At 54.4% G+C, this 18,266-nt stretch overlaps 1 protein-coding gene across 6 annotated transcripts in view; it reads left to right on the forward strand.

Moving 5' to 3' along the window:
* HIVEP3 (HIVEP zinc finger 3) overlaps positions 1–18,266 on the forward strand; it is a 537,183-nt gene that overhangs the window by 506,944 nt on the left and 11,973 nt on the right. For all 6 annotated transcript variants that reach the window (XM_077961639.1, XM_001085309.5, XM_077961650.1 and 3 more), the window contains one exon: positions 15,182–15,357. In XM_077961639.1, coding sequence (XP_077817765.1) covers positions 15,182–15,357 — 176 coding nt within the window. The remainder of the gene's footprint in view (positions 1–15,181; positions 15,358–18,266) is intronic.

The following is an 18,266-nucleotide window of genomic DNA, read 5'->3' on the forward strand; positions in this document are numbered from 1 at the left end:
GAGATGCCAGGAAGGACCTAAATAAGGAGCCCCTGGGTGTTGAGGGGTCTATGCTCACCCCCTGGAGCTATGAGGCCTTGTAGAGTCAATGAGGTGACTAGAGACCAGAGAGGGCAAGGGCCTGGGCCTAGGTCACATAGCCAGTTACCCACATGTGACTGGGAAGAGAGAAAGTGTTCTCTGCTAACTGGTTACCACCTCCTTTAATCTCTGAGAAGTTTTCATAGAAATGACTTTTCTGAGGGATAGCCCAGTCAGCAGTGACAACTCTCAGTCTGATCTTTACATACGAGCTCTGGAAGCTTTTCAGAGCCACATTTTTCACCCTGCCTACCTCCGTGAAAACCATCTATCCATCTGTCATGCTAAGAACTGCCCAAAGCATTAAGCACTTTGAACTGAAGGGAAGATGAGACGGGATCAGCAGGCAGGAGCAGGAGCTGAATCACGCCAGCTTGTGGCTGTGCCTTGACTCCTCGACCCCACTTTCTGCTGGTGAGGACACTAATTTGGCCCCCACTTTGAGCGGTCAGACATTTAAGGCAGCGGGTAGGTGAGGGGCTACTTACAGATCTAGAGTGTGCATGGTGCAGCCTGCCGTCTCACCAGGGGACTCCTGCTTCATGTTTGTCAAGTGCAGATAAGCAAACCTCTTTATTCTTCATCTTGGAATTTCTTCTAAACGGGTCACCCATTTTGCACCTCCGTTATTCCGATAGAAACCTAACAGTTAGGTTAACTTTCCTGAAGCTTTTATTGCCCCTGCATATTGTTAATCTGGACCATGATCTTGCATCCCACTGATTGCCATTTTAAAAGTGGAAGAGTGGTTCAAGCTCCATGTCATACAGATCATGTGTCATAGGAGGAACTGAAGCCTGCTCTTCAGCACTGTATTCAGTGTCAAAGTTTGGAAGCTGAAATGCTTCACATTCCATGTTGGCGGCTCTGTCTTCATCCCTGTAATTTGTTCCCTGCCATCAACCCCTTGCACTGCCTCTGCGTCTGCAGGATACTGTGGCTCTGTGATGATCTTTCTGTCTGCATCCTCTCTTTCCTCTACATCCACCTTCATCATCTTCCTCTTCCTCATGCTGCTCGTCTTCTACTTCATCGGAATATTGGCCTTCCTGGGGACAAGACTCTCATCAGGAGAGATGGGCACAAAGGAATCTTCTCTGTGGGGAGCTTCTTCCGCCTGGGACCCCATCCTGGAATGAGCATGGTCATCTCCATTGTCCTCCAGCAGGGGGGTCCTTGGCTGTGATCTTGGAGAGCTTCCAAGGGCTTCGGTATCCCCATCAGCATGTTATGGATTCCTCCGCAAACCTGGCCACGGCTGGAGAGAAGGAGGAGATGATAGAGACTCCATCGTGGCTTCTTACTCCATCAGCTGGTCCCAATATTGCCAGGGCTAGAGAGTTGAGCCAGCCTCCTAGTACGAAACCATTGGCTTCACTTTTGAGGTGAGTGAGGAAGACATCTCCAGGCTTCTGAACCTATTGAAATCTGGGGCACTTGGTTTTCCTTCCACTGTTGAAGAATGACTCTGACTGTGATGAGTGCTTTCAAGGCGAAGTGCCAGATACAGCAAATACTGATTGAGCCCCACTCGGTGCTAGGCACTCTTCCAAGCACATAACCTATATTAACTAAGTAAAATGTGCAACACCTCTTGGAGCATATGCTATTATTTTGTAGTAATTTTTAAATTGAAACAGATCATACATACAAAAAATAATCCAAGTCATAAGTATAGAACCATGAGTTATTACAGAGTGAACCTACCTATGGAATTGTGCCCAGTTACCCACAGGTCAAGAAATAGGACACTATCCCCATTTTACAGATGAAGAAACTGAGACACAGAGAGGTTAAGTAACCTGCCCAAGGTCACACAGCTAATAAGGGACAGAGCCTGGTTTCCACCTCAGGAGCTCTATCTGGTAAGCCCAGCTCTGTTTTCTGCTGCCCATAGAAAAGGTGGACCTGGGAGACCATGACCCATCTCAGGGTCAGGGGAAGCCTCTGAGAAGCAGGAGTTGGAGCTGAGCTCAGGGGAGAACTGGAACTTCATTAGAGAGAGTGAAGGAGAGCATTCCAGGCAGGGTCATCTGCTGAGAGGCCTGCAGATCTGCTGTGGGGATGCAGGAGGGAGGCGATGTGGACGGCCTGTCACGGCCACATCACACAGACTCACCAGTCACTAGAAGGCAGCTGTGGGACTCACAAAGGGATTCTTCCTTCCACAAAAGGACTCACAACAGGAATCCCTAAATAGCTTGCTGCAAGGAAAACCCGCTTTGAGTTGGGAACGTCACATTTCCATAGAGTGGGTTAGAGAAATAGGGCTTTCATTGGAAGAGGTGGCTCAGTCTGAGAATAACAGCTGGGAGGTGTAGTAGTAAAATCATCCCACAGCCACAGCCACAGCTGGGCTCCTCTGAGCAGCATCAGCACACGCTCCATGGGCGGGTGCTTGCTCAGGGTCACACAGCTGGTCGGAGGCGACGGGATTTGAACTCTGCAGTCTGATGCATCAACACCCCCATGCCTAACCACTGCACTCCGCAGCGTCCTAATCAGACAGGCCACCTCAGTCCTCTGAGCGGTGACCGCACCCTCCCTTCCTTCCTGTTTTCCCACCCACTCACCTACTGGCTGTTTATGTCTGGAGCACCAGTGTGGTTGCAATGTCCATTTAGATTCCAGCTAAACCCACTGGACCTGGAGTCCAGCCTAGCTCCTACCATTAGAAACTATTTTGCCCCAGACTTACATTGTCATTTAATCTGGGCTTGAATACTAGACCTGTTGGGGAGCTCACTACCATTCAGGCTTGCTTTGTGCCAAATCTGTAGCCCTGGGGTCAGAAAATTCTTTCTTAAAGGGAGCCCAGATCTTCCTCCGTGCCTGGTTCTGCCTGTTGGCTGAGCAACCTCCCAGGAGGCTGAGACAGTGGTCACAGATGTGACCTGAAGTGTCCAAAGACAGGTTTTCCTTGGTCCCTGTTTCTCCTCTAATCCTAACTGGTGGGGAACAGATCTGCTCGGGGTATGGGGTAAGAAGGTGGCTGTTGTCATGGGGCAATTAGAATGCCCTCTCTATCCTTCTCCCTTCCAGATTGGAGTAACTCTGGGACCTGAGCACGTATCCTCCCCCAACCCCAACCCCAACCCCGTGTTATTCAGGTTTAATCTGTAAGGACAGCTGCAAGAGATGCCAACCAGCTGCCTTCATGAGCTCTGGCTACCTTGCCCCATTCAGATAGATTAAAAGCTGTTTCACAGCCTTCATGGTACTGATGCCTTGAGCTCATTGCAGGATTTAAAACTGTTCACAGCTTTTTCTTACTAAAGCTGTTTATTTTTCTGTGATAAAAGACTTCACCTATGACCCTGGTTGACTTTTTGTAGTGCTTCTTAGCAAAAATAAGAAGAAGAAGAAAAAGAAGTATTCATAAATGTTAACCAAGAAGAAAGGAGATATCCTATGAAAAGTGTGTGGCACATAGTGAGGGCCTGGTCACTGTGAGGTCAGGTGGTTTGGGGAGGCCTCGGCCTTCCCAGCTCTGGCCATTTGCGTGGTGTGGAGCACCAGACAGGCTCCCGCCTCTTCAGGGTCTGGTCACTTCCCCATTCTGGGTCTGGGACATAGGGAGTGAGGCTGGAATAGTGGAAAGAAGAGACTGTGGTCCTGCATCAGCCTGGGCTAGGTCCAGTCCCACCTGAGGGCTTCTGTGCTCTGGGCCATTCTGGGAGAAGATGGACAGTCTGGGGAGAATTTCTCACATGTGGAATTGTTTGAGGACATGGAAATGCTGAGACTGGAGGAGAGAAGTCTCGGGCAGCATCATAGCTTTTGGAGACTTGTATGAAGGAGGAGCTGGACTGCCCACAGCTCAGAGCATGGGTGTGAGCACAGGGTGACAACTTCAGCTTGATAGTGAGAGAGCTGCCCAGGAGTCGCAGGAGCTGCCTGGGAAACTGTGAGTCCCCTGGTGCCGGAGGAATATGCACTTGTGGGAGGGTGCGGACAGGATCTACCTGAAAATGGCCAAATCTGAGGATGCAGCAGCCTTCTCTGCATCAGAGGTTTTAAGGACCTTCCAAGCATGAATGTTCTGTAACAGTAATTTTCAAATTGTTTTTAAATTCACAGAACTCCTTTTTACAAAGTTCAGTTTACAAACACACTCCCTCTGAAAAACAATGCGATCCAGAGCTGCTGTGGGTGGGGGAGGAGGACCCAGGGCCCCACTGCTCGGCCTCCCCACCCCCATGCTCCATGAATCCGGAGCACAGATTGAAAGTCACTGTTCTAGAACCCTGCAGGCCAGGGCTGCTCATGGCTGGAGCAACTCCACCTAACGTTCCCAGTGAAGGCACCCACTCCTCTGACAGTTTCATTTCATTTCAACCCAGCTTCTGGGTTCCTGCCCGCCTCCCTAACCCCACTGTCTGGTCGGAAATGGGGTATCGGCTGCGTTTGACGGACCCAAGCTGGCTTCAGCCCAGGCTTGGTGCCTGCTTGCTGGCTCTTAGGCCTCTGCTCTTGGTCACCCAGAAGTCACTCCACAGGATCTCCACCTATCGTATCCAATTCTGTAGAATAAAAGCGTTTCCTATTCTTAGAGCTGTGCTGGGCATTAGATCCCTGAGCTGCTGCCATCTTCCCAGCTGCTGCCACTGGGAGCTGATGCTTTCCTAGTATAAAAAAAATCACAATAGTAAAACCAAGGAAATGGTGAAAATGCCACTGTAGGTAGCAAGCCTGCAAAATGACAAGAGCTTGCCTCATCAGCGAGAGTCCTTCTGGAAGGTGTAGAAGAAAGCATCCTTTACCCACTCTCCCCTCTTATTTCTGTCAGGCCACTGCTGAACTCTCTCGAATCTAGGTCCACTTTCCTCTTGCCCTTGCCTCTGCCCAGCTGGGCTCTCTACAGTCACAATAGCCTCTCCTGGCCTCCAGACCTCCCCACCCACACCATCCTCCACACTGCACCCAGGCGGAGACTCATAAAACAGGAGTCTCAGGTCTGACCCTGTGCACCCAAAAAGTCCCAGACAAAGGCATTTCTTCTGCAGAAGCCACCTGACACCCACCCCCGCTGGTTCCTCCTCTCATCATCCGTAGCACTTTGCTCATGGTCTGTATTGCTGTTTCCATCTCTTTGCTTTACGATCTTTTAAGTGCCTGTTAGTCACACTTGAGACCAAGGTCAGGGTTTTATTTAGCTTTATATTTCTGGCTCTGGCCCAGTGCCAGGCTCAGACCAGGCCTTAGGAAGTACTGTTGAGTAAATTCACATGCTTGCAGCTCACGTCGCTGTTTAGAACAGAGACTGTGCTGGTGGGCTCTGTGCCTGCGTGCCATGGAATTCCTGGCACAGTGGCATGTCCCTGGAGGGTGCACCTAATGGCCCCCAGCCTGAGCATTATGACGTGATGTAGTTTCTGCAGAACCCCGACAACAGGAGAATCTGGAGTATACCCAGAGCCCAGTGTGAAATTCCCCCATGACCCACATGGCCTCCCCAGTTCACTTTCCACCAGGGGATGTGTCTACTACCTCTTGGCAACTGAATATTTTTAAGAGAGACACAGCTCAGCAGGCTGTACCACCTGGCACTTGCCTCTCTTCCCACAGGCATCCATTCCTCTGTGAGTTTCACTCAAAAAGCAGCGTGTCACTGCGGACAAGCCAGCCAGCTCACCATGGCTGGACCTCCCAGGGCACCAGGCCTCCGGGAACTGGCCCCTAGCCTCGCTTCACAGACACAGGTTGCCCGCCAAAGTAGGTCTCAGAGCGACAGTGTGTGCATTGCTCGTCACATCTTCCTCTTGCTTTGCATGACTGAGTACACCCAAGAAGTGTGCCTCCTGGGAGGAAAGCATATTTGGCAACAAGATCATTATAAAATCAGAAATTCAGCAAACCTTTAAAATATCCAGACTTGGAAGAGATGCAAGAGTTCTCTAATTAAATATGAATAATAGGTGGAAAAGTCATAATATAAATGCAGAATAGCTTAATACATAGAATCTCAGATTAAGAAGGTAACTTGGAGGCCATTGAGTTCATCCCTTCATTTCAGAAAATAATACAGCTTGGTGGAGAGAAAAGTCATGGGCTTGAAGGTCAGACATGCCCCTATTTACTAGCTATGTGACCTTGGGGAAATTACTTTGAGCCAGAAGTTTAGCTCCAGGCTAGATCTGCCTCTTGTATTTTATTTGACTTACACAATGTTTTTTAAAAAACAGAATTGCACAGCAGTTAAGCACATGAACTTTGTAGCCAGGCGACCTGAGTTCAAATTCTGACTCCATTAACTAACTGGCTGTGTGACCTTGGGCAGGTTACTTAACCTCTCTGTGACTGTTTTCTCCTGTATAAATGGGAATCATGACAGCCCCATCACATAGGGCTGTCACGTGATTTAATGAGGTAACGCATGTAAAGCATTTAAAATCGTGCTTGGCGCCCAGTGTAAGAGTTTGCTAATATTTTTAGTTTTTTTTAAAAAATCTGGATTTGTGGTTTCCTTGAAAACACTGGAAGATGTAACAATTTCATGTGGCATTTGGCGGGACGGGAGTAGCCACTGCCCCTTCAGAGAGGGATGTGCCCTGCCTCCCAGGTCACCGCAGTCCCCACCGCTCCCCCTCCTACGCCTCCTCTGCTTCGCTTGATCATGTTGCCAGCCCATCCCCCTCTAGTGCCCTGAGCCTCCACTTGGTCTTAGGAGTAAATATATTCATTTATATTTACTGGAACAAATATGCTAAACTAAATATATCCAAGTGAACTAAGTATATCCACTTTACAATGTTATGACACTCATACACAAGCTAATCCATCCAAAGCCCCTCTGTCTGTGTGCTGGACATGTCCTGAGCACGTAGACATCATGAATTCCTTCCTACTAGCTAGGAGTAGTAAAATAATGCTATTCTACCTACTACCTACTACTAGAAGACCTCATAGCCTGTTCATCTGGCCTCTGCATGAACAGTGCTAGTGACAGGGAGCCCACTGCATGGCAGAGCAGCTTCTTTCCATCTTTGCCATATTCAGAGTCCAGGAACAACAACCTCCTCCATCGCCTTGCCTGAAATGCCATGCAATTTCCACCACAGCCCCTCTTTGGCACCTTGAGCAGAGGAACGTGTCACGTCCTTTGCGGGCTCCGTGCCGAATTGCTGCGTGCTTAGCAGAAGCTGCGGGTCTGCTACAACCCAAGATACCATGTGCTGATGGTTCACAGTCAGGCGGCTCAGTAGCACCAGCCGCGGGGATTGCAGGAGAAGCTGCCGAGGGCAGGAGAGGACATCGCACCAGATCATACTGTGCTGCACTTCAGGGCCCACAAGTCAGATCTGGGGTCCAGTCCTTGCTTCACCACTTTTGAGCTGCCTTGTGACTTTGGGCAAGACACTCAACCTCTCTGTTTCCATTTCCTTCTCTATTCAGTGAAGATTATAAGACCCTCCTGATCAAGGGGTTGTTTAAGGATCTTTTTCTTTTCTTTTGAGTCCATGAGGCTTAGAGCCACCGCATAAGAATGAAAAGATCCATCCATGAAGACCCTGGTCTCACCATACCCCTCCCCATAGCCTCTGTCCTGACCTGACCCCAGGCATGGGGCAGAAAGCTGCTTCCAGACAGGGGTCTGGAACCCCTGGTGACACAATGATGGGTCAGGATCTCCAGCCTCACTTTGTTGCGTGGCCTGGAAGTCACAGCCCTGAGCCCCAGGCAGTCAGGCTGTTCGATTTCAAGGTCCCTGGAGGCAGCTATTCAAAATCCACAGAAACAGCTCTTTTTCTTTAAGAACAAACCTAAACATTGTTTTTCACACTGACTGACACCCCCAGCTTGTGAGGGCAACAGAAACCAGGTGGGCAGGGGGACTGTGAGAAATTACTCCATGAGTCAGCCCTGCCGGGCCCATCAGCAGTGGACCGTCTTTCAGCCTCAGAACAGGCAGGGAAGTCAGTCACTTTCTCCCCGGGGCAGCCTGTGGCACAGGCCTCCAAGGAGCTGCCTTGGGTGGAGGAGGGAAGAGGACAGCAGACCGGGGAAGCAGGACTTTACCCCCAGGGACCCCCATCATGGTGTTCTGATTCCCCCCCTGGCTGTTCCCCAGCATTTCTCTACAGCTGTCAACACCCAGGGGCTCAACCCCAGCGCTGGCTGGAAGGGCTGGGCAGGGAGTGATGCCATTCTTATTTGTCTGCAGTGTAACAGGTCCCTGGGAGAGGGAAGATGCTAACAAAACCTTGGTCAGCATCATCTGAAAGTGTTGATGTGCGGGAACAGGGTGCTGCATGGTAAAATTGCTGGCTGGGTGGTCTTGGCCATGTCAATGAACCCACCGGGCCTTGGTTCCCTTTTCTATACAATGGAGACAATGGTAAAAGGGTTGATGGGAGGATCAAGCGACGCCAGGCATGTGACAGTACTCTGCCGTGTCTCAGGTATGAGGACTATTTCCAAGGAAAAGAAAGTGACTTGCCCAAGGTCACCCGGCGAGTTCCAACAAGAGCAGAACCGAGACCCAAGCGTCCTGCCCACCTCTCACCCTCTGAGCAGAGTCACTCCTCTCAGAAAGTGGGCAGCATTATCTGCCCATCAAGGTTCTGAGGCACTGCCTGTGTCCCGCCTCCTTCAGGAGCCCAGAATTGAATTAAACTTGTGCTCAGGAACTCCTGGAGTGGGAAAGTCAAGGCTAGAATCTGAGGGTTGCAGGCCTCAGGAAAGAAGGCCTCGCTGGTCTCTCTGATGTGCAGCTAATGAATATTTATTGGGCACCTGCTGGGGATGCCCTGACAAATGAGGTAGATGTGGTCCTCACCCATGCAGGGATGATGGGGGCTATGCTTGTGAAAAGGCCATTGCAGTACACACAGCCTGACAATTCCCCTGAAGCAGGAGCGGGTAAGATCCCCAGGCCCAGAGAAGGGGTGTGGGACAGGCCTCCAAAGGACAGGACCTTGGTGCAAAGTTCTGGTAGAGTGGAGGAGCTGGTCATACAGGAGAGGGGATGGTGCTGGGGCAGGGACACGAGGCCCCAGGTGACCTTTGGCATGGCTGGAGGAGGAGTGCAGCAGGAAATGGGGGGATCAGTGGGAACTGGTGGGAGATGAGCTGGGGAGGTGGCAAGAGCAGATGGTGCCCTGGGCCTTCCCTGCCAAGGAAAGGAGCGGGGCTTTGCTCTGACGGTAGTGGGAGAAGCATGAAGTGGGACCTCTAGGCTGGGAGGAGTGGCAAGCCTGGATGGATTTGGGGACAGCTCCTACTGGCTGTTTTGTGAAGAAAGGAGGCAGTGGTATAGGAGAGAGGGTGGTGGCCAGGGCTGGTGGGGACAGAGAGGTGGCACCCTTGGAGCATGCATTGCATGTAGCACTGATGGTTGTGGTGGTGGGTTGATTATGGAGCATGAAGGAAATGGAGCCATCAAGGATGAAGCCCAGCCGTGGGCCTGGCCAGCCACATGGGTGCAGGTGCCGCTTACTGAGAGAGACGGGAATCCAGGAGCAGACACTACAGGTGGAGGGACTTGGAAGGCCGGTTCTGGGCATACAAGGTATGAGGTGCCTGAAAACTACCAGAGGTGATACTAAGGGGCAGTTAGATGTACAGCAAAGGCATCAGAACTCGAGAGAGAAGTGGCTGGGGGCCATCAGCACCCAGGTGGGGGGTCACCTGGGGAAGGTATGTGGTGAGAAGGGTCCAGGTCAGAGGCTGGCAGGGGCCATGTCGGCTTGGGAAAGGGTGGGCAAAAAAGGAGCTTGCAAAGGAGACACAAGCAGTAGGGAATGGGGTCACTGGAGCCAAGCAGGTGCCTCCGGAAGGTCGGCGAGAGGGCAGACAGGATAAGGCAATCAAACTTTCAATGGAGCAAGCTGTGACCTCGGCAAGAACAGTGGGTCATCAGAGCTGGGCCACGGTGGCTCAAAAGCATAGAGTGGGGAGGAGGTGTGGACAGCCCTCTCCAGATCCGGGCTGTGCAGGAAAGAGGGGCAGCAGAGCTGGTCCGCCTCAGGCTTGGGGAGGTCCACACTGATGGACAGCTGCCATAGGCCTGTCCCTGGGCTGGACCCTTTGGGAACCTCAAAGCTGGGCAAACCTCGGTCCTGGCCTTCAAGGAGCAGAGGAGCCACAGGTTCCAGGTTGTTGAACCAGGACTGCCCTCGTTCAAGTCTTGGGTCTTCAGCAGCCGTCCTCCTCAAGCTCTCTGGGATGTCCAGCTACAGGCCCCTCCTCCTCTAAACCCTCTCCTCTTGGCTAAGTCACAGTTCTCTCCCAGTTTCCTGCGTCTCTGACCTTTCTCTTTTTGAGGGCAGGGTTTGGGGTGCCATTTGTTCTGCCCACCCTTGCATTTGGGTGCCACCCAGGCCTCTGCCCTCGGCACCACGCCCTTCTGTCTTGTGGGGTCATCCTCCTCACAAATCTACACATCCCTTCTGAGTCCCACTGATTTCTAACTGTGACACAAGGATGTTTCTTCATGTCTTCCTCATGGGCATCTCATACTCAATGCTTAAGGACTAGGATCCTTCATCACTTCCCCCCAAGCTTGGGGGTGGTGCCACTAGAGCCAAGTTGAAACTTCTGGATTTTGGTTTCTCCTTCATTCTGACCCCTGCCCCATCGAAATGGCCACCGAAGCCTGTGGAGCCCATGCCCGGAAGGCATCTCAAATCCCTGTTCTAGAACACGAGCCTAGGCCTGGATTCATTCTCTCTTATTCCAGGTCATTCCCATGGCCAGGGAATATCCTCTCTTGGAGACTTTATATTTCTTTTTAAGGCTTTTATCAAGCCCAAACTTAGCGTGGTGTTCAAGGCCAGTGGTGATCCAGCCTGCCTTTCCTCCAGGCTCATCTCCTCTCCGCAACCAAATACTGCAGGCTCTCAGCACTCTGACATTGCTCCAGGGGTGCCTACCGAAGTCCTCCCTTCTCTCCTGTCCTCCATCTCCCCTGTCCTCCATCTCCCCCGTCCTCCATCTCCCCCGTCCTCCATCTCCCCTGTCCTCCATCTCCCCTGTCCTCCATCTTTCCTGTCCTCCATCTCCCCTGTCCTCCATCTCCCCTGTCCTCCATCTCCCCCGTCCTCCATCTCCCCTGTCCTCCATCTCCCCCGTCCTCCATCTCCCCTGTCCTCCATCTCCCCGTCCTCCATCTCCCCATCCTCCATCTCTCCTGTCCTCCATCTCCCCTGTCCTCCATCTCCCCTGTCCTCCATCTCCCCATCCTCCATCTCCCCTGTCCTCCATCTCCCCTGTCCTCCATCTCCCCTGTCCTCCATCTCCCCATCCTCCATCTCCCCTGTCCTCCATCTCCCCTGTCCTCCATCTCCCCTGTCCTCCATCTCCCCTGTCCTCCATCTCCCCTGTCCTCCATCTCCCCTGTCCTCCATCTCCCCATCCTCCATCTCCCCATCCTCCATCTCTCCTGTCCTCCATCTCCCTGTCCTCCATCTCCCCTGTCCTCCATCTCCCTGTCCTCCATCTCCCCGTCCTCCATCTCCCCTGTCCTCCATCTCCCCTGTCCTCCATCTCCCCTGTCCTCCATCTCCCCATCCTCCATCTCCCCTGTCCTCCATCTCCCCTGTCCTCCATCTCCCCTGTCCTCCATCTCCCCTGTCCTCCATCTCCCCGTCCTCCATCTCCCCTGTCCTCCATCTCCCCTGTCCTCCATCTCCCCGTCCTCCATCTCCCCTGTCCTCCATCTCCCTGTCCTCCATCTCCCCTGTCCTCCATCTCCCCTGTCCTCCATCTCCCCTGTCCTCCATCTCCCCATCCTCCATCTCCCCTGTCCTCCATCTCCCCTGTCCTCCATCTCCCCGTCCTCCATCTCCCCTGTCCTCCATCTCCCCTGTCCTCCATCTCCCCGTCCTCCATCTCCCCTGTCCTCCATCTCCCCTGTCCTCCATCTCCCCTGTCCTCCATCTCCCCTGTCCTCCATCTCCCCATCCTCCATCTCTCCTGTCCTCCATCTCCCCTGTCCTCCATCTCCCCTGTCCTCCATCTCCCCTGTCCTCCATCTCCCCTGTCCTCCATCTCCCCATCCTCCATCTCCCCTGTCCTCCATCTCCCCTGTCCTCCATCTCCCCTGTCCTCCATCTCCCCTGTCCTCCATCTCTCCTGTCATCCCTGGCCTCACCCAACCCAGGCTCCTCCCTCGTGCTCCGCAGCAGGCTGCACTCCCTCCCTGATGTGACAAGGTGCTGCACGTGGTTGTGTATACCCCACCCCAAGTCAAGGCACCACCCTTGAAGGCTCAGAGTCCTCTCTCTCCCTCCTTCCCTTCCTACCACTCTCTCTCTCCATTTGGAAAGACCATGTACCATTTGAGCTTGATGTGGAGGAGGAAATGAAGGGGTCTGAGAGCAGCTGGGGCAGACGGACCCTGGCACCTGCTTCTAGGTTGGCTGGACACAGGCACGGTAGACACAGAGTGGCTGTGCTGTGTGGGGATCAGCAGGGTGAAGGCTAGGCTGAAGGACACCATTGTGGGTGTTGGCAGGAGGGGAGCAAGTGCCATGGACCCGACGAGCAGGGCCAGGTCGAGGCTAGTGTCCAGGAGGTGGCGGGGCCTCCAGTGCAAAGGGGAGACCAAGCCGCCCTCACTCTGTCTTCTCCTAGCTGGGAAAGGGGCCTCTATCTCAGCCATCTTCCCCAGCCACCAGGTCCCAGGGGCATGGAGGGACATGGGAATTAAGGACCAGGTGTGAGCAACTGGTTTTGGTCCTGGAGATCTGCTACGTGAGGATGAGCCGCTGTCACTTGGAGGCAGGTGCCTCGTGCTTGGCCACAGAGTGCCCTTCCTAAGAGAAACGAGTCATTTCTGCGCACCGCCGCCACGGCCTTCAGTTCCTCCTCTCGAACGCAAGGTGGCGCGTGTCCTGGATCCCGCAGAAAGGTGGCCCCCACTGGGGACGCGGCAAAAACTGGCTGGTCAGGGCAGCCACGGTGGAGAAGGGGCAGTTTTAGACTCCTTGATGGCATCAGTTGGCCAAATCTGAGGTGATAAAAAAAAAAAAACAGAGCCCACCTGTACTAGTGAACAGCAGTCCATGTGAGAGGTGAGGGTGAGTGTGCCAGGAGAGTGAGCATAAGCATGGAGGTCTGAGTGTGCAAGTGAGTTTAAGTGTGTGGTGTGTGTTCATGGGTGTGAGCGTGTGTGACTGTGTGAGGGTGGAGTGTGGTGCATGTCCATGTGTGTGTGGGAGTTTGGGGATGTGGGTGTGCACGTGTGATTGTGGGAGTATGCATGGGTGTCAGTGGGAGTGTGAGGATGTGTGACTGTGGGGGTGACTGTGAATGTGGGGAGTGTGATTGTGGGGTTATTTGTGTGGGTGTGTGAGTGTGTGGGGATGTGGAAGTGAGTCTGGGGTTGTGAATGTGTGGATGGGTGAGGGTGGTGGTGTGTGTATGTGTGAATATGGGGTATATGAGTATTCAAGCAGAGGCGCAAGTGTCTGGTTGTGGGAGTGTGTAGGGGTGTGAGTGTGAGGGTGTGAGTGTGAGGGTGTGGGGGGTGTGGGGTGAGTGAAGTGAGTGTATGTATGTGTATGAAGGTGGGGACGTGAGCATGTGTGAGGGTGCGGTGTGTGGGGGGTAGGGGTGTGGAGAGGAGAGTGGGGTGTGTGAGGGTAGGGGTGTCAGTGTAAGTGTGAGGATGGGGTGTGGAGTATGTGAGTGTGGGGTGTGAGTGTGGGGGTTGTGAGGGGGTGTGGGGTGTGAGCATGTGTGTGGGGGGTGAGCGTGTGAGTGTGGGGGTGTCAGCATGTGTGAATGTGAGGGTGAGTGTGAGGGTGAGTGTGGGGTGTGAGCATGTGTGAGGGCGAGTGTGAGGTCAGGGGTGTGGTGGTGGTTGTTCCGTTGCTGCTAGCAGGCTCTCTCCCTTAAGTCCCCTCTTCCAAGCCCTTCCTTCCGACGTCCTTTCAGCTGTAAGCTGACGGCCCCATTGGAGCAGGGTGGAGCCTCCACCGCTGTCCCTGGCTCACCTCCTCCCAGCCACCTCCTGCCCCTCTGTGCTGGACCTGGTTGAGGCAGGTGGTGCGGAGTGAGTAGGGCACAGGCAGCTCTGGCTGGCATTGGAAGGTGCGCTCCACAGGCTGAGAGGCCACGCCTCCTCCACGTGCCTTGCCAGTGGCCTCTCAGGCTTCACGAGTCAGAAGGCTCCTCCTGGAAGTATGCCAGGGTCCCCTCTCCTGGTGCATCCCCTGCCACCCTCCCTACCACATCTGTGACTTGCACATGTATAGCATTAGAACAACAAGACGGCTTCATCGTGATCCTGTTGCGCATGTGGGACTCGTGGGTTTCCTTCTAAGTGGAAATAAGAGCATTCTGATTCGTGCTTCGGGGGCAGCTCCTGAAAGCTGGTGGCACTTCCAGATAGAACCCCAAGCGATGTGGCAGGTGGCTGGGACCCTGCAGCCTGCAGAGCTTGCAGACTGAGGTGCAGGTGAGGGAGAGAGCTCAGGACTCCTCATTCCAAACTCTGAAACCAGGGAAGCAATGGTGGTCCCTGTTCCTTCTCCTCCCATGAATGTCAGGGCGGCTTCCTGGCAGACTGGACAGCCTTTGGGGAAGGCACTTTCAGAGCCTGGTTCTGGCCCCTTCTGGCTATGGGATCTTGGACAAGTCTCTCACTGTCTCTAAGCCTCGGGGTCTCATGGGCTCTCCATGGTGAGGTGGTTGTGCTTTGATTTGGGTAAAATGCCTGGCAGAGTGAGCATTTGGTGAATGGCGGCTGCCCGAGCTGCTGCTGTTATTATCATCATTCCCTCTCTAGGACTCAGGTGGCCTGCGGTGGCTGTTCTTTGTGGGTGAAGCTGTAGCTGGGCTGGCTCTGCCAAGGAGGCTGTCTGGCACCCTGCAGCTCCACATCCTCTCGGTGGGACGCACCGGTGTCTGCTGCCTCTGGGGGAGGAAGAATAGTGCAGCTCCCCCCGCCTGAGGGGGAGGGGCGCAGGGGTCCATGGTGGATCCCCAGAGTGACTCAGTTCCTCCCACTCCCATGGTCCTCTCTGGTTCCGTGACCTCCATTCCTTGCGTCTGTAATGGGCTGGATGAAGCTAGGAAGCGCGTGCATCTTCTGAGGTGGGAATCTGCCTCTTCTCCTTTTTTTTCCCTTTACTATGACGCCTGTTGCTCATAGGTACAAATCAAACGAAGAGTATGTATATGTGCGAGGCCGCGGCCGAGGGAAATATGTTTGTGAGGAGTGTGGAATTCGCTGCAAGAAGCCCAGCATGCTGAAGAAACACATCCGCACCCACACTGACGTCCGGCCCTATGTGTGCAAGCACTGTCACTTTGCTTTTAAAACCAAAGGTAAGAGAGAGTCAGCTGGGGCACTGCCCCTGCCTGCTGCAGGGAGCTCCCCTCTGGGAGTCCCAGCACAGAGTTCAGGTGCTCAGACCTCTTTGCAGGGGGCCTGGAGCAGCTCCATTTCCTGGATTCCCACCCAGCTTGGTGCCCAGTGGCAGAGCAGCTGGCTCCAGACTGGCCTGTGGCTCCCCATGGCTGCCCCCAGCCATCCTCCTGGAACACGCACACAGCCCCTACACCTGTGGCTGCCTGGCCCTGGCCTGCCCAGCCTGGTGCAGCACTCTTGCTCACCGTTCCTGGTTTTGCATCTTCTCTCATCTCCCCTCCCTTCTGCATGTCTCCTGAGCCGTTTATCCACTGATCTGAGGCACTCCAGCATCCATGCTCGTCACTGCCACTCTTGCATTTGGAAATCCATTCCACTCCCAGCTGCTCAACACACTCGCATGCTCACTTCTCATGCCAGAGTGCACCGACCTCCACCCACCTCTCCACTCCCACCCTGTCCCTGCTCCACCCAGCTTCTCTGCACGTCTCAGCACAGGGCCGGCCCCCCCACTCCCACACTGGCAGCCCTGTCACCCCTGCCCCAGCCACACCCCACATCAGGGTCAGGATAGGCTCTGGCAGTCACTGGTGAAAGGAGGGGCCTGCTGTGAAAGGCGTGCATCCCAGAGAGCTGCGATGGGTGATGGGCATGGCCTGGCCTGCCACAGCCACCCAGGCCAGGCCCCTGGTGTGGACGAAGGAGCTGAGTCCATGGGATTCTTGGATCGCACTCTCCTCCTGCAGGATAGGCAGGGAAGGTCCTGGCAGCTTGCTCACTGCAGACTGAAGTGCCTTGGAGGGAGACCCAGGGCTCTCGGCACCCTGGTGTCTTCAGCCTCTTGAGCTTTATAGATTCCTGGATCAGGGTTTGGACATCAGGGTCCTGTCTTCTCCTTTGAGCAAGTTGGGGGCTTCTGGGAGCCCCGCGGTTTCTCAGGGGGTGAAACTCAAGGGCATCCTTCAGCTGTGCCACCTGTTGACCTTTCTTCTGTTGGCAAAGTTGCTCCCAGCGAGCGAGGCTGGGCCGCTGCTCTGGAGGGGGCCCAGCAGGGTCCCTACCCTTCTTCATTTCCTCCGTGCTCTTGCTGCTCTTGGCCCCTTCCGTTCTCTCTAAACCAAGTCAGGCGCCAGTTTATCACATCCCCTGGGACAGTGGCCTCTTCTCTGACTGTGTTCCCGTTTCTGGTCTCCTGACACCATTAACTGAACCCCTGCCCTGCTCTGTCCCCTCGCCATCATCTGCAAGTTGAGCTCGAATTTTCCTGCCAAGGTTTTGGTTTAAACAGAGGTGCCTGCCCTCCCACTGCCTTTCCCTGATCCTCTTCTCTCTTAGTGTCTCATAAACAACGTCCCAAAGGTTGCCCAGAGAGGGCAGATAGGCCCAGGACTCCCCACCCACCCCATGGGTGCTTCGAAAGTGTCTTCCATCCCTGGAGCCCTGCCCAGCATGCGTCGCCCTGGACATGGGCTGTCCCTGACACGTCCTCCAACCGCACTTCCTCTGGCCTTCTGCAGCCAGTTGAGATTTTATGGAAGAGTAAGATGGAGATAACTGACTGACAATTCAATGGACGGTCTTCAACTCTAAAAGCAGAATACTTCTCACCCAAGTCCCCTTGAAGGTGAAGAAAGTGATCCCAGAAAACAGAATAGCTGTTAATGCTGGAGCTGCAACTAGAACACGGGACCCGAGCTTCAGGGCATCACCCCGTCATCTTCCTTTCTCTGAGCAGTTAGTTTTCTCCCTTCCCGGGGGTGGGTGGCAAAAAGCTGCACTTGGAATGGCCTGTGTCCAGGGGACCACACTGTCCTCAGCCTGAGGAGCCCTGAGAGCTCCCAGCCCAGGGCCATGCAGAGCACACCTGTGCTCCACACGCAGCCTGGGCTGCCCATCGCCTCAGGAAACCATCACTCTGCCGCGAGAGACTGGAAGTTTCCAGCCCAAGCAGTTTCCTGCAGGGGGCCCACTCGATTCCCTTTGCCTTGGGTCCCTAGCAAGAGCCCCTACTTTCTAGGAGATGCCTTCATTGGAAGCCGCACTGAGCCTGTCTGCAGTCCGTTCCTGGGCCTCTCTGAGCCAGCACAGAGCCGGGGCCCTGGAGGGCCTTGGAGGGTCCAGAGTACATAATCTGAACAGAGGGGCTGTAGGCCCTCCACATTTCCAGGGGTATAGAGCATCCCCCGAGGGAAGGCTGCCCCTGCTGTCCCGAAGGCCAGGCCCATGAGGCCGTGCTCTCAACCAGTGATCAGGCAGTGCCCTGAGCTCTTCCTCAACTGTTCACAGGGGCTTCTAGAAGACTAGAACCTTCCAGAACCAACACAGGGAGCAGATGGGAAATGGTGGAATCTGAAACTGTTTGACTAACAGAGGGAAGGCCAGGTTGGGATGGTGGCAATCGAAGCAGGGAAGGCTCCCTGTCAGCTCTCTCTGCAGTATGGGGGTGAAGGGAGAGCAGGATGCTGGAGCTCCTGTCTGTTTCTGGGGCCAGGTGTCTTTGTGGAGTGCTGGGCCCCGTAAGCCATCAGCTCAGACAACACCGGCCCCTTCTCTCCGGGGCTGTGCGCCTCCCCATCAGGCCACCTCCAGGCCTGCCCCAGGCGGCCCTCCTGGCCCTACCACCCGGCTACCCCAGGGCCTGGGGAGCCCCTCCTGCCTTCCTGTCTGTCTCTGTCTGCCGTGTGTGTCTTGTCTCTCGTGTCAGACGTCGTGGCAGCAGCTCAGGCCTCTGGAAACTAGCTAAGGAACGCGTCAGTAGGTGGGGCTGGGGAGGCCTGTGGGTGGCCCTCTGGCGGCTGGGGGGTCCCATTTCCTCTTCTCAGATGGTTCCCAGAGGCCGGCGGAGGGCTGTGCCATGTCCAGGCCC

Source organism: Macaca mulatta, chromosome 1 (assembly GCF_049350105.2).
Source record: "Macaca mulatta isolate MMU2019108-1 chromosome 1, T2T-MMU8v2.0, whole genome shotgun sequence".
Taxonomy (NCBI): domain Eukaryota; kingdom Metazoa; phylum Chordata; class Mammalia; order Primates; family Cercopithecidae; genus Macaca; species Macaca mulatta.